Raw genomic sequence first — 15,579 nt, 5'->3', positions numbered from 1 at the left:
AGAATGGGAGAAGATATTTACAAATGACATATCCCATAAAGGGTTATTATCTAAAATATATAAAGAACTTACGCAACTCAAAAAACAAATAATGTAGTTTTAAAAAGGACAGAAGACATGAACAGATATTCTCCAAAGAAGACATCCAGATGGTCAAGAGACCCATGAAAAGATGCTCAACATCACTCATCCTCACGAAAATACAAATGAAAATCACAATGAGATATCACCACACACTTGCCACACTGGCTGAAATCAAAAGCACAAGAAACAAGTGTTTGTAAGGATGTAGAGAAAAAGGAAAGCTCACACACTGTAGATGGGAATGCAAATTGGTGCAGCCACTGTGGAAAACAATATGGAGGTTCCTCAAAAAAGTATAAATAGAATTATCACATGATTCAGTAATTCCTTTACTGGGTATTTACCCAAAGAATATGAAAGCACTAATTTGAAAAGATATATACATGCCTATGTTTATTGCAACATTATTTACAGTAGTCAAATTATGGAAGCAGCCCAAGTGTCCACTGATAGATGAATAGATAAAGAAGTAGTAGTATGTGCACACACACACACACACACACACACACACACATACCACATATGGAATAGTACTCAGCCATAAAGAAGAATGAAGTCTTGCCATTTGCAACAACATAGATGAACCTAGAGACTATAATGCTAAGTAAAATAAGTGAGTGAGAGACAAATGCCCTACAATTTTAATCATATGTGGATTTTAAGAAACAAAAACAAACAAAAAAAGAGACAAATTATAAAAAAACAAAAAACCAGACTCTTGGGCACCTGGGTGGCTCAGTTGGTTAAGTGTCTGCCTTCAGTTCAGGTCACGATCCTGGGGTCCTGGAATTGAGCCCCAACATCAGGCTCCCTGCTCAGCAGGGAAGCTGTTTCTCCCACTCCCTCTGCCCCTCTCCCCCATGCTTGTGCTCTCTCTTTCTCATAAATAAATAAAATCTTAAAAAAAAATCCCAAACAGACTCTTAACTATAGAGAACAAGCAGATGGTTACCAGAGGGGAGGTGGGTGGGAGATGGATAAGATGGGTGATGGGGATTGAAAGTGCACTTACTGTGAGGAGCACTGAGCTCAGCTACGGAAGTGTTAAATCACTGTGTTGTACACCTGAAACTCATGTAACACTTTTGTTAACTATACTGGAATTAAAACACACACACACTCACACACACACACACACACACACACACACACACACACCAGGGAACAGACTTATTTTTTAAATAAGAAACAATAATCTGGGGGGTGCCTGGGTGGCTCAGTGGGTTAAAGCCTCTGCCTTCAGCTCGGGTCACGATCCCAGAGTCCTGGGATTGAGCCCCGCTTCAGGCTCTCTGCTTAGCAGGGAGCCTGTTTCCTCCTCTCTCTCTGCCTGCCTCTCTGCCTACTTGTGATCTCTGTCTCTCAAATAAATAAGTAAAATCTTAAAAAAAAGAAAAAAAGAGAGAAACAATAATCTGACATTCTAATTTAATCCTGCCACTTCTCTGCTTAAAACCCTGTGTCGGGATGAGAGGAACAAGTCCGCCCTGCTTGTTTGCACCAAAGATGACGTGGTGGGGGAGGCACAGAAGGCATCTCACAAGCCGGCCTCTGTCCATCAGGCTGCCCTTCCCTGCTTTGGTCTTTGCTCTCCAGCGACACTGACCTCACTAGGCTCATCTCCATGGCTCTCGCCTTCCCACTGTGGGAATTGACAGGACTCCATTCATTCATTGTCTCCTCTCTGATCCTTCCCTTCTTGCCCTCTGGCTGCATCAGTCCCCAACCGCGTGCACTGAATATTCTGTTTCTTTTCTCTGTTTATATCAGAAACCATGAGAAAAATATTCCCTTTCTCCTATGCCCCTCAGAGTCTTAACCACAGGGATGAGTCTTACCCCAGGGTCTTACCCCAGGTATGAGTCTCCAGGCTTCAGCAGTGTAGTGTCCTGAAACATCAGAAAGGTTAAATGGGGCGTGGAAATGTACTAATCAATTCATCTCTATGTGATCAGATTAATAATTTTTACCTGTGAAGTCTGGCTTCAAAGGCTCAGGACGTTCCATTGATTCTAGTGGTGGTCTCTGGATCCCTAAAGATGTAACACACGGTCCAGGAAAAGTCTGTCTTTAAACAGAGGTAATCTTGAAATAGACTGTTGCATATAAATGTCTCATTCAAATTACGTTCATTTGGATATGCTTTAAGTGGCAAACATAGCCGTATTTTTTTTTTCTTATTTTTAGGAAGGGCGGGGCCATTTTATGAGAATGAATACCTTGCCTTTAAATGACACTGCTGTTCATACTTACCCTCCAGCCATTCACACAGACCGAGACTCATAGTCAGGTCACATTTGAAAGGGTTGTAACTCAGGATTTACTCACTGGTGTCCCAGAACCAGCATGTAATGCCTTCTGTTAAACTTCCAGGAATTTTATAGCTGATTATCAAACACTGTGTTAAATTATATTAAGATAAAGGTAATAAAAACTTCAATCTCCTTCCTTTCTAATCATTTTTTCTGAGCTCTTTATGTTACTTATGTCCGCTGCTTCTGCATGCTGGAGATACTATACCACACCCCGGGGCTTCTCCTGCCAGTTCTGCATTCAGGGACACCGCGCTGGCGGCTTGAAATTGGCCGTGGTCAGATTATTTACATGAGAGAAATTAGCAAACACTACAAATCTGGGCTTTTTTCCTTTGAAGAGCCTGTTGTTAAACATTTACCGTCAAACACACATACACACATGCTTGCTTTATTGATTTTATGTTTTTGTATATGGAGATAAATGATTGATTCAAATAATAGGAAGTCTACATGGGCCGGAGGGATATTTTCATCTAGCTCTCTCTTAAGGCACTGGGTTCTTTTTAATCTACCTCATAGCTTTTTCTGGACAAGGCAAATGAAACTCATTCATTTTGTATACATTTTATAATCTAATATTCATTCCTTTTTCTGAATGTCCATGTGTACCAACACTAATCCAAATCACACTAATCCATACCTCAAACCTTCATTTCTGCAGGTGAATTGGGCTGGTTTCCCTGATTCTGCTTTCAATCAATCCCATGAGCCAGAGAGAGATCACAAGCATTCGAGGAGGTGGGTAGAGGTGGAGAGGGAAAGCGGACTCCCTGCTGAGTAGAGAGCCAACAGACTCAATCCCAGGACTCTGGGATCATGACCTGAGCTGAAGGCAGACACTAACCAACTGAGCCACCCAGGGACCCTGCTTTTTTTTTTTTTTTTAAATAAAGATTTATTTATTGATATGCGAGAGAGAGTGAGAGAGCCAGAGTGCATGCCTATACATTGGGGAGGGGCAGAGGGAGAGAGAGAATCTCCAAAAGACTCCCCACTGAGTGTGGGGCCCAGCACGGGGTTCAGTCTCATGACCCTGAGAACATGATGTGAGCTGAGATCAAGAATTGGACGTTTAACCAACTGGGCCACCTAGGTGCCCCACAAGCTTTGTTTCCTTAAACTCAACTTCTATCATGTCATTCCCCTGGTTCAGACCCTACAAGGCCTCTTTATTCTATATACAGGCTTTTCAAAGGATGGATGGTAGTATAGTCCCTGTATTACTCAGGGTTCTCCAGAGAAATATAAATATAAATAAAAAATAAATTTATATCTAAAATAAAAATTTAATTTTATTTATATTTATATATACATATATATTTAGAGAGAAAATGATTCACTTTAAGGAATTGGCTCATGTGATTGTGGGAGCTGGGAATTCTGAAATTTGCAGGGCAGGCCCCTAGGCTAGAGATCCAGGGAAGTATTGATGTTGCTGTCCTAAGTCCAAAGGCAGTCTGCAGGCAGAATTCCTTCTTTCTCTGGGGGCATCAGTCTTTTTCGTAAGACCATCATCTGATTGGATGAAGCCCACACATTATGGAGGACAATTTGGTTTACTCAAAGTCCACTGATTTAAATGTTAATCACGTTTAAGTAGTTAAAGGGTACTAATTTCTTATTATGAGATGAGTAAGTTAGGGGAATGTGATGTACAGCTTGGTAACTCTAGTTAATATTCTATCATATACTTGAAAGTCGTTAACAGTGTAAATCTTAAAAGTTCTCACCACGCACATGCACACAAGAGGCAACCATGTGAAGTGATGAATGTGTTAACTAACCTTATTGTGGTAATCTTTTCATAGGATATATGTTTATCAAATCATAATGTTTTACATTTGAACTTACAGAGTGTTATATGTCAATTATATCCTAAAAAAGATGGAGGAAAAAAATGTTAATCATGTCAAAAAATACATCATGGCAACATCTAGAACAGTGTTTGACCAAAAACTGGGTACCATAGCCTAACCTGGTTGATGCATAAAGTTAATTATCATGGTGCTCCTCCTCTAATTTATCTATCCTAGGGTGAAATCTTTGGCCACATCCTTATTCCTGAGGTTATTGGGAAATTGATACAACGTGATAAAGATCCTTTTTGTTCTAGGGAAGTAAGAGACGTGTGTGTTTCTGATTAGTGGAAAAGGCCATGGATGGAATTAATTAAGATACCCTAATCTCTTGGCTATTTTTTATGGGAAAAAGAGAGGGCTGATGGGTGGTCACCAATGTTGATATGTTAGAAGCATATATTGTTGTTTTTGTGGATTTTTGGCAGGATTTTCTTATTAGCATTTGTTGTTATTTCAAGTGTTTGGGTGAGCAGTTCATCGCTGTCTGAGTTAATGAGGAACCCATGGACTACTGTGGCAAATCTCTCTCTCTGCGTTTCAGGGCTTTCCAAAGCTCTTTGCATGGCTTTGGGCAAATTACTTAACCTTCTGTAGCTCAGTCTTCCTGTCCCAAAAAGACTTCTAAAACCTAGCATTCAGTGATTCTATAACCTGAACTTACCCATCCAGTTATCCCCAATGATTTTTCATCTCTCTGCTTGTGACGACCCAGTTCCCACCCTCCTCTTTGCAATTATCACACTAGCTTCCATCAAGATATCTCAGTTGTTGTGGGTTTTCTACAACTTAGATAACTATTCCTCTGTCTGTCACATTTACTTTTCAAATACAACTTGCAATATCTTTAAAATAGGCAATGCTTTTATAAATCAATATTGAATAAACAGACCCCCCTGCCTAATATGGTAAATGATGCCAACATGCAGTTCACAAAAGGTTCAAATGGCCAATAAACACAAGACAATATGTTCAGCATCACCAAGGAAAAAAGAATCTAAAGAAATACTAGGGATAAATCTTGACTTTCAGAATGACATAATTCAGTGAATATAAACCTAGGATAAAATTTGGAAGACTACCATAGGAGGCTTTATTAGTTTCCCAGAGTTGTAAAGTGGGTGGCTTAAAATAACATAAATTTGTTGTCTCACAGTTCTGGAGGGTAGAAGTCTAAAGTCAAGGTGTCAGCTGGACCATACTCTTTCCAAAACTTGTAGGGGAGAAGACTTCTGTTGATGGCTATCAATCCTTGGTGTCCTTGGCTTATAGCTTGTTGTCACTCCATTCTCTCCCTCTGTTACCACGTGGCCTCCTCCTTGTGTGTCTGTGTCTGAATTTTCCTCTTATAAGGACACCAGTCGTCTTGGCTTAGGCCCACCCTAATGACGTCATCTCTACTAATTACGTCTGGAGACCCAATTCCCAAAAAGGTCACATTCACAGGTACTGGGTGTTAGGACTTCAACGTATCTTTCTAGGGGGAACAACTCAAACTGTAACTGTGGCTGTGAAAGGCACAAGCTAAGATATTAACACATAATAAAAACAAAGAAAGAAGGTATCATTTCAGTGGAGGCAGGAGGGACAGAGGACTCTCAGGGACCAGACAACACATTCTACTTTATGCCAAGATACTACATAGCTTCCAGAAGATGACATTCAGAAAGGAAGGAGAAGGCTGAACGTTAAACAGCAAGTCAAATTGAGTTGATTTCAATGGACATGATTCAATTTGTTGATGCCAAGAAGAAATGAGGCAGGAACGTTAAAAGATTAAATTAAATTCAGATATAAATAAACAAATATATATATATATATATATATCTGTATATTTATATAATTATAATTATATAATAATAAATATAAGATAATTATATTTATATATTTATATATATTTAATATGTATATTATATGGCAGGTTCATATTTTCAATTTTTCAATATGCTTGGGCTATAAAAATCCATAGCTATTTAACAGTGGCCAAATCGAAATGTCGTATTTTATTAATAAGCAGGCCAGTGACCAATACAATCATTTAAGTGTTAGATTGAATCTTACAAAATTACCAATATTTGACTGTTTAATCTATAAAAATGGCGATTTGATGTGGATTAGCCCAATACACATGAAAAAAGGACTTGCTAACCTTGTCAGCAGAATTAGAGGCATTGATTTTACCACATGGATTTGGGGAAAAGCATAATGAATACATGTTAAAAAGTCCAAGCCTAAAACACCCCACTTTCTTCAAATTTCTTCCTCTTTCCACACAGCCACCTAGAGCACAGCTAGCTAGAGCATTTAGATTTGAATTTGGTAGAAAATAGAATGGCGGGGCGCCTGGGTGGCTCAGTGGGTTAAAGCCTCTGCCTTCGGCTCAGGTCATGATCCCAGGGTCCTGGGATCGAGCCCCGCATCGGGCTCTCTGCTCAGCAGGGAGACTGCTTCCTCCTCTCTCTCTGCCTGCTTCTCTGCTTACTAGTGATCTCTGTCTGTCAAATAAATAAATAAAATCTTAAAAAAAAAAGAAAATAGAATGGCTGCTTAGGTATGTTTAGACCTAAACCTTGGGTCAGATCCAACTTGTCCTGGGGAAGCCTATTTGGAGATTGTGCCCCAGAAGTAACCATCTCTGCTCTAGTCACATGGGGCAGTGGCGGGGGGAACACCGGGTCACAAGTTTCCCAGCTTGGATCCATATTGTCTGGAAGATGAATTTGCGGCTCTAGCAGGAGGCATCTAAAGCCTGCTTCCACTCCAGCCCCCTTTCCCTCTGGCCCTAACCTCACTGTGACAGAGACGGTTCTTGACCGACACAAATTAGTACTTTTCTCCAGAATGCCGTCATTCTGGGAAACGACTCCCAGCCAGGAACCATATTGCTTGGTGTGTCTAAGTGAGACCATGCGACAAATTCTGGCCAGAATTTGTCTGGCACACACATTCTTGTGTGTCACTGCAACACAGTGGGGAGAAGACCATACTTTCTCTCTTCCTCTGGTCTGCGGACTGGGTGCCCTTGGAGCCACAAAATAAACAAACCTGGACCCAGAATCATCGTTTGGAGGAAAGCCACCCTGGGGATCACTAGACGAAGAGCTCCTTCATTGGACTTGGTGTGAGTGAGAAATAACCTGTGGTTTTGTGAAGCCACGGAGTTTGGGATTATTATTATGGCAGCGCAACAAGCCCACCTTATGACCCCCTACCTGTCAACACGCTCAGTCTCCATCTGTTCCCCCAACTCACAGCATTGTTTCACTTTGTCTGGGCCTTGCAATCTCTGCTCTCTTGACCTGGAATAACTCCTCCCTTTTCTAGCTGGTAAACCGCCAAGATTCAGAAGGGAAATTTATTCGGTGTCCTTGCCTGACTTCTCCCAGCTGTTTGCTACGCCCTCTTTCCTCCCATCTCTGCGCCTTGTAGCCTAGCCTCGGTGAGATCACATTGACATCGTCATCTTCTGCAAAGTCTGTGAGCTCTTGAAATGCGGGCACTAGATCTCGCTCTTTATGTTCAGGGCACCTAAAATAGCACTTGGCATGGAGGGTTTCTCAGTACATGAATTTTGGATGAGTCTAAGTGAACTGGGGGTGTGAGGATTCTCAGATGACATCTTCTAGTCAGCTGACTATGGGCTGCCATTGGTCAGAACCAGATAAGAGAGCTTGAATCACTGCAGAACTGTCCCTGTACAGCTGGGCGCTGCTCTCAAAATCAGAAAAGCCCTTAAAGGGAATGCACAGAATAAAGAAGTGGGTCCTCAGAATTTGTCTTTTGCTGTTCACCGAAGGTTAGAGGACATGAAAGCTCTCTTTTTTAGAATGTGTGTGTTTAATGACTACAGACCATGTTGAGTACCTGTTTAGCTTGAAAGACATTGGGAATTGGAACTTCCCTCCAGAATTCAGCCAGAGATTTTTTTTGAGTTCCTTTGCTTCTCTCTAAAATTCTATTTTTTTTTTTTTGAGAGGACAAGGGGATTAAAAAAGTGAGTTCAAATGAAATGAGAATTGCTTTAATAGGAATGTTTTATTGTCTTTGCTCAAGTTTCTAGCATAGCTTATAAAGTGAAAACACTGCTTTAATAAAAATGGAATACTACTGGTTACACAAAACCCTGTCCTTTCTCCTTCAAATCCACCCAAGGAGGGGTCCCTCATTCTTCCGGGTTGCTGACAAGGGCTGTGGTGGAGTAGGAGTAGGGGCTGAGCAGGGCTGCAATGGTGTAGTGGCGGAAGCCAGAGTCGTTTGCTGTGAACACCACCTAAGAGAGAGCACAGACAGGGTCCGTTTCTATCAGAGCCTAGAATGTGAGTCACCAAGACGGAGACTACTGGAAGTTCAGTGCCAAGCTAATTCATTTTATTTGATGGTTTCTTTTTCTGGAACAGATTGAACAAAAGGCAAAAATCCAAATATGCAGGTAAGACTCTATGGGAGACTGGCGCAACCCTTGGAACAAGATTTCTTTCCCAGGCCTGTGTCATCAGGTCTATGTCTCTCTCTCTCTCTCTCTCATTTTTGTTTGCTTGTTTTTGCAAATTCACAGTAAAAATCAGGGTGGCCCTAACCTGACTGAGGGAAATCACAGAGAGCCTAAATGCTCTTGTTCATTTTCTTGGTTTTAGAAAAAAGAGGAGAAGAGGTAGTAATTGTCATTTGGTGGCCAGACAACTGAAGAGAGGTGACTGCCATTCTCACCACCGACCAGGGACCCAGAACTGTAGAGCTGGAAGGGAATATTCTTCCCATTTTAGAGATAAGTAAATAGAGAGATAAGAGATAAGTAAACCAGAGATAACAAGAGATAAGTAAACCAGACCTCTGAGTTAGTGTTTGGCCCAAATTTACACAGGACAGAGCCAGGTTAGAAGTTAAGGCTTCTGTCTCCAAACCCAGAGATTTTTCTTCCTCTATTCCTTTGCATTTTTTAACACAAAGAACAAGTATGTGTTTATGTGTATAACAATGCAATATAGAGTAAAAGTGGTATAGGGTTCTAGTTACAAAAGCAGAGTGTGGAGGCTCATGTGAGAATTTTGAAATAGACACATGGGGGTTGGAGCTCATTTGAACTTCCTAATTGGACAAATTGTTGACCAAAGTGTTGTTCTGGTCGGTCATATACTTCGGTCAGATTTAGTAGAGCTTCTGAGACTCAGGGACTGGGATAGTCTAGATGCCAGAGTGAGACAAATAGAGAGGAATTTGGTTCAGGAGAGAGATGGGGGACAGTGAGGAGGTCTTTAATTTTATTTGTTTTGTATACAGGTCTTGGGTTGAGCTTTGGACCCATCATGGATAAACATGGCTTTTTTCCTAATATGGAAAAAAGAAGCCTTGGTTGTTTGGAGACAGGAGGAAAAAAATCTTATTGAACCATACTGAAAATAAAAATAGCATGAGGGCAAGAGGCGGTGAGAATCACCTAAGAATCTCTGAAGGAGAAAAAACATTCCTTAAAGGCCAAGTGACTAGAATCACCTAGAGAAAGCTTCTTCCCTCTAACACTGGCATTGGTCTCCAGCTTAACTTGATTCTTCCTCAAAACTGTAAATGGCATAATCTGTGCTCAAAATCCCATGAAGTGAAGAGGACTATTAGTTCCACAGAAAATTTTCTACTTTCTTGGCAAGAGTAACAAGGCGACCTGGGTCCCTGGCAAGGGAGGAGGGGATGATGCAGAAAAACAGCATTTGTCTGGGAGGTCTTGATCAGGAGAAGCTGGCAGGGGAGGAACTCATGGCTGGACCCATCAGCACCAGCCACTGAGGGGAGGCCCCAGGACTCGCACTTCCCTGCCTGCCCTTTCTCAACCCCCATATCCATGGGGCTGATGGTCCTACCTAATATGTCTGACATCAGTCCCTCTCGTTCCACCCTCAGAGCAGGAGTGTGTTTTCACTTACGAATTTCTAACATTTAGCGGAATGTAGACACATAGAAGGCTTTCATTTTCCAAGGGTAAGTTGAATGAATACTGAGAGTAAGTAACAGACAAGGAAGCTAACACCTAATGACTAGAAGCAACCCATGGTGGGCGCTATGGCCATGACTCCTCTCATTAGCAGGAGCCCACGGCAGACAAGGGTTCCAAGGAGCCTGATCCTGTGTTCCAGGGTAGAGGCTAAGACTCTGCGAGCAAACGTTTTGTGGTAGGCTCCTCTAAGCCCTGCACGATGTAAACTAGGCTCCTTGTCTTGCCTCCAAGACTGAGGAGGAGCAGCCAAAGGCAAGCCTCTTGGTAGATGGGGAGCCCCAGCTCCCTGGATGACTTGTGAACCCCAGAAATCAAACAGGCTCCTACGATTTTTCTGGTAACACCATCTACCAAAAGAACCATTTGATGTCAGTTGAAAGTCTCATCCATGACCAAGCCAGAAATGATGGTTCTCTTTCATGCTGAGCTATTTTTCTCGCAATTATTTGATCTTTGACCCCAACCAGCATGTCTGGATTCTCTTTCCATGACAGCCATCTGGTTTAAATGACTTAAGGAGTTAGAGGCAAGGAGGAGGTGCCAAGACTGGGCCCATGAATAACTCAGAGGTTCCCACTACCTCATAAGCAAAATATAGAGTGTGAACCAAGGGTTACAAACGTGGCTTTATTGTTGTTGTTTTTAGCCTGATTTCTTATAGTAAGAAAGCTGAGGCACACCTGAGGCTAAGCCCAGCCTGGGCCCTGGTGGTCATTATTTCTACTTCCTCCTTTACTAGCCTGGGATTTTGGACAAGTTATTTCACTGTCCGCTGACTCAAATTCTTCCTCTGTAAAATGAGGCTAATAATAACAACCGTGATGGGTTGTGGAGGAGGACTGAGTAGGTTAAATATAGAAAAGACAGCAGTCTGGCACATGATGTATGCTCAACCCCTGTTATTTATTGTGCTGCCATCACTATCTTGAATTTGTCATCTGTATAGGCATTACCCCAAATCGCTTCTCCAGACCTCTGGGAGCCAGAGGTGTTTTGGAATGAAGTGGGTTTTGTTTTTTTGCTTGTTTGTTTGTTTGTTTCAGATTTTAGAGAAGTAAAGTGGCACATCTATATTTCATTACATAACACCCTGGGTAGGGTCTGGAGAGCTGCTAGTCATCCAACACATTAGCAGTTCTTTGGCAAGCGAATATTCCTAGTCAGTGGAATTAAGGAAGATACTAAGGAGCGTCATGTAAATTCAGGTCATGTTACTAAGTGAGTTTCCACCAAATTTAGAAATAAACTTTGCTCTTCAGAGTTTTATACATTTCTGGCTGTAGAAACAGGAAAGGGGATCTAAGCTAGTTCCGTGCTCTCCTTACAACATTTCCATGGCCTGTGACGTGCAGACTGGGCATTGCCTGGGATTAACAACAACAAGAACACAAATAAAATACTAAAAAGCAACCCGCGTGTCTCTACGCTCTCACCTCTGCATATTCATGGAATGGGGAAATGCCGAGTGACTTCCAGTACGACTTGGTGTCTAATTCTACTTTGTACACCCCTTCCACAAATTTCTCAGCAGTTGTGAGCCCGTGGAGCTCTCCAAGTTCCTTGGTTTTCCTAGAAGGTAAAAATTATAGGTTAAGTTAGGCATTAGGGGAATGAATGCCAGGGCAAGGTGACACCACACGCGCGTGCGCACACACACACACACACACACACACACACACACACACAACACATGTGCAGTGTGTGTATGTGGGGGGAAATACATATATATAAATATACATATTCAGCAAGGGGAGAGAGAAGGGAAGGCAAAATTCTAGTAACTGAAATTTACTGAGAAGAAATTTGTCAGAAAGATTTCAAAACTTTATTCTAGATTTTTCTAAGGAGAACAGAAGGTATAGGTATAATGTTTCACCTCAAAAACAGTCGTTGCAATTCAGGGTTGGTGTTTGGGTGAAAGTTCATAACTACCCCTCGGAAGTGGCCATGAGCCTCTAGGACTCTGCAGGCCCCATGACACCAAGGTCTTACTCCTTTCCCTCCCAGTGTGAGGTTGGCTTTCAGAGGTGGTAACACTGCAACACACGGGGGAGCCCCAACGTATGATAAGGCACCCGTTATCTGAAATTATTTGCATGTTTAATCTCTTTGGTAAAACTTTGCTAACAATAAATACAAGGCAATTCCTTTTAAAAAAATAACTAAGCCAATTCTATTTCTACATACGTACCAGCTCCATTACTGATGTTAGAAATTGCCCTCCATTAGACCTCAAAAACTGACAGATAAAAATGGAAGTTGTCTTTACTAACTCTGATCACTGCCTTTCCACCTTTCTTCTCTTCTAGGAAGAAAAGATTTAATTTCTTTCTTTTTTTTTTGGTCTTGTCAGAAGGAAAAAACATCCACATGAACATCTGAATGTTTGGTGTTTATTCGATCTCTTGCTTAGAATATTCTCTTAAGTACTTTCCACATTGTGCTTGGCATTTTAGATAAACATAAATGAATTCACAAATAAACACTTAGTTGAAACCACACCAACAGAAAAGGTCTTCCCAGGGATGGGTGAGGAATCATAATGCGGTTCTTGGGATTCAATTAAAACCCACAGAAGTTTTCCTTCCTGGAAACATAAGCACTTAGCAGTATCGTCTGGTGCTGAGGGTTTCTTGGCTGCTCATTCATACAGTGAGTTGGTTTAGGTTTACTAATGTGCATTTTCTTTGAGATTCTTGCTAAAGGAGGTGGGAAACCACCATGAAAATTGGGCAGTGGCCACAGAAGGTAAGAAGTCACTGTTGCACCCGATGTTGGGTCATTGGTCTGGGGCTGGGCTTTGCTTATATGCCTTTCTTGTCTGTGTCCTTTCCTTACTGAGTGCACGGCCTCCAGCCTGGCATGGACTCGGCGCTCCACGTGTTCTGGTTAGACACAAGCGCTGAGGTCTGGAGGGTCCAGTTAAACTATAGACGCACGCCTTGTCAGGGCTGTCCCTCAGTTCCTTTCCTTTCGTTAATAAAGTAGTGCAAATTGCACTTTTTGCCTATAATTCCAAGCCAAGGACACTCAGCTTGAGTGTTTGGCAAGGGCACTGGGAAATCTGTGACACTCTTGAAATTGTGTATATGTGTGTGTGTGTGTGTGTGTGTGTGTGTGTGTGTGTGTGTGTGTGAGATTTTTCTGGGTTTGGAGATCATAGGAGATTACCTTCTTAAAGTGGTCTGTGACTCAAGAAGGCCTTGGACCATTACTAGAGAAAGAGGAGGTGCTGGCTCCTTCTTTCTTTTGGTCTGTCCCTTCAGGGCATTCCAGGGGAAGCAAAGCAAGAGCAGGGCATCCTCCCCATGACCTACTTGACCCCTGCCTGCATTCTTTGGTGAATGGCGAATGGTGTGAGGCACTCTCTCTAAGAAAGGGCCGGAGAATGAGCAGCTAGAACGAGGTCCCAGGTCCGGGGTGGTTGGGCAGCTTACCCGGAGGCGAAGAGCTCCCAGCTCTCATCAGCAGCCTTTTTGAACACTTTCACGCCAACGTTGACAGCAGGGCTGCCTCGGACAGCGTCTAGGACTTTGACCATCAGGGGGCACTTGGATCCACCAGAGCCCTGGGGATAGGGAAGGCCAGGAAGAGGTCAGCAAAACTGGTCAGAATGAAAGGGTCTATTCTTTTTCTTGTTTTTTATTTTAAGATTTCATTTATTTATTTAAGAGAGAGAGAGAGAGAACACAAGCAGGGGGAAGGGCAGAGGGAGCAGTAGGCTCCCCGCTGAGTAGGGACCCTGATGTGGGGCTTGATCTCAGGACCCTGGGATCATGACCGGAGTCAAAGGCAGACCCTTAACCAACTGAGCCACTCAGGCACCCCTGAAAGGATCTATCCTTTATAGAGTTCGAAATCTGGAACAAGGCAAGATGTACATGCCAGTTCCATTTCCAGCAATATAAGTGTTGCTAGGTAATGAGCTCCCCTTCTCCATGTCACACAGACATGATTGTTCCCAAAGCAAAGCTGGTTTATGCTTCTGTCCCCTATGATCGACCGGGAACGTGCCTAATGAATTTTAAGGGAGGAAAGAGGCCCTCTGAGAACAATTGCTTTGTGAAGCCTCGCTATTTGAGTGGAATTACTGAAAAGATGTAATGTGCCATAGGCCCAAAGAGTGAGTTTCTCCCTGAGAACCCTTCAGTTCTCTGTTGCTGTTGTCATTCCCTCTTATTAGTTGTACAATCCTGTCAGACTATTTCATGACCCATTTAATAGTATTAGTTAATTCTTCCAGAGGACTTAAGAATTCAGTATTTGAGGTTTTCTGCCAAGCCTTTCAAAAATTAATCAATAAAGATATTTTGATTAGCTGAAGGGAAATAAACTTTATAAAAGGATGCATTTCTGAAAACGTGATATTGGTAGCTTCGCGAAGATCACGTCTTTATTTCTACCATCTGAGGAAACAGAGCGGAGGAGCCAGGCCCCGTAACCCCAGGGCACCAGAGCAACAGCGGGACACACCGAGGGTTCCAGCCCCCGTTCAGTGAGCTCTGCAGAACTTGGCTCATTTTGAAGTTTGACTCAATAATATTTAAAAGTCGACGCGGGCTGTCCTTGACCTAGTAACAAAAGGCGGCTGGCAGAGCTGAAAGAATTCACTTCTACTTTATCTAGTGGACCTCAGGGTCTGTATAAAAGGACTTCACAGAATCCAGCACTCACCGCAAGGCCAGCCTCTGACACAAGTACCAGTCCGGCGAGGCAAAGGAGGAGCAGACGACGAGAAGCCATCCTGTCAAGAGTGCGCGGGCCTGTGAGGCGGCCGCCCCCAGCCTGGGCCTTTTATGCTCCCTTCTCCCAAGCCATGCCGCTGATCCCTGCCAACTGACTCCAAACCTGCTGATTCTGATTATTGACTTAGTCAACAAAGGGAGAATAAGTAACTCACACAAATATGAACCTTGCCTAGAGAGATTAGAGCGTAGGAACATTAGCTCTATGAAATATTCTTATGCCTGACGGGTCAATGGCCAGCTAGATCACCAAAACAAAACACACGAAACCAAACAGTCATGTTCTTCTCTCCACTTGGCAGGAGGCAGCAGCATTCTTGGGAATTTTCTTTTTTTTTCTCCCTTACAGATTTTTCTGCATTTTTATTTTTTATTTTTTCGTTTTCTAGACATCTTGTCTTTTGTTTTAGATGTGAGATGCAAGTTGTAATAATTTATTTCACATGGAATGACGTTTGGCCTCACAGGGTTAAATACAGTGCATTAGAAAACATCAGTGCACTTGGCATGCATGTCCAATAATCAAAAAGAAAAACTCTTGATGGTGCTTATATTTTAAAAAGCCTATGTTTCAGCCAAATTAAGTCATCTGG

At 42.4% G+C, this 15,579-nt stretch overlaps 1 protein-coding gene across 2 annotated transcripts; it reads right to left on the bottom strand.

The window, feature by feature from the left end:
- Nucleotides 1-8,260: 8,260 nt before the first annotated feature.
- Nucleotides 8,261-15,011, bottom strand: LOC111142535 (transthyretin). 2 transcript variants are annotated; one of them, XM_022495792.1, is made up of 4 exons: nucleotides 14,916-15,011; nucleotides 13,679-13,809; nucleotides 11,675-11,810; nucleotides 8,261-8,525 (listed from the first exon to the last, which is right to left on the bottom strand). In XM_022495792.1, exons 1-4 carry the CDS (start codon nucleotides 14,982-14,984, stop codon nucleotides 8,418-8,420), a joined length of 444 nt encoding a protein of 147 aa, XP_022351500.1. In that variant the 5' UTR covers nucleotides 14,985-15,011; the 3' UTR covers nucleotides 8,261-8,417. The 2 variants fall into 2 exon arrangements, with proteins under 2 accessions (XP_022351500.1, XP_022351501.1); XM_022495793.1 differs by having other exon boundaries at nucleotides 8,266-8,525; nucleotides 14,919-14,985.
- Nucleotides 15,012-15,579: the final 568 nt, after the last annotated feature.

This window comes from Enhydra lutris, unplaced genomic scaffold, assembly GCF_002288905.1.
Source record: "Enhydra lutris kenyoni isolate GAN:26980312 unplaced genomic scaffold, ASM228890v2 scaffoldscaffold8, whole genome shotgun sequence".
Lineage (NCBI taxonomy): Eukaryota > Metazoa > Chordata > Mammalia > Carnivora > Mustelidae > Enhydra > Enhydra lutris.
This window is presented reverse-complemented; position numbering and strand designations above follow the sequence as displayed.

What these genes read in the sequence shown, in the direction of transcription:
- LOC111142535 (XM_022495792.1), bottom strand. Translation starts at nt 14,984, where the DNA reads ATGGCTTCTCGTCGTCTGCTCCTCCTTTGCCTCGCCGGACTGGTACTT. An exon ending in TGTCAGAGGCTGGCCTTGCG is followed by an intron (nt 13,810 to 14,915) that starts GTGAGTGCTGGA and finishes CCCTATCCCCAG; the next exon opens with GGCTCTGGTGGATCCAAGTG. An exon ending in TGGGAGCTCTTCGCCTCCGG is followed by an intron (nt 11,811 to 13,678) that starts GTAAGCTGCCCA and finishes TTTACCTTCTAG; the next exon opens with GAAAACCAAGGAACTTGGAG.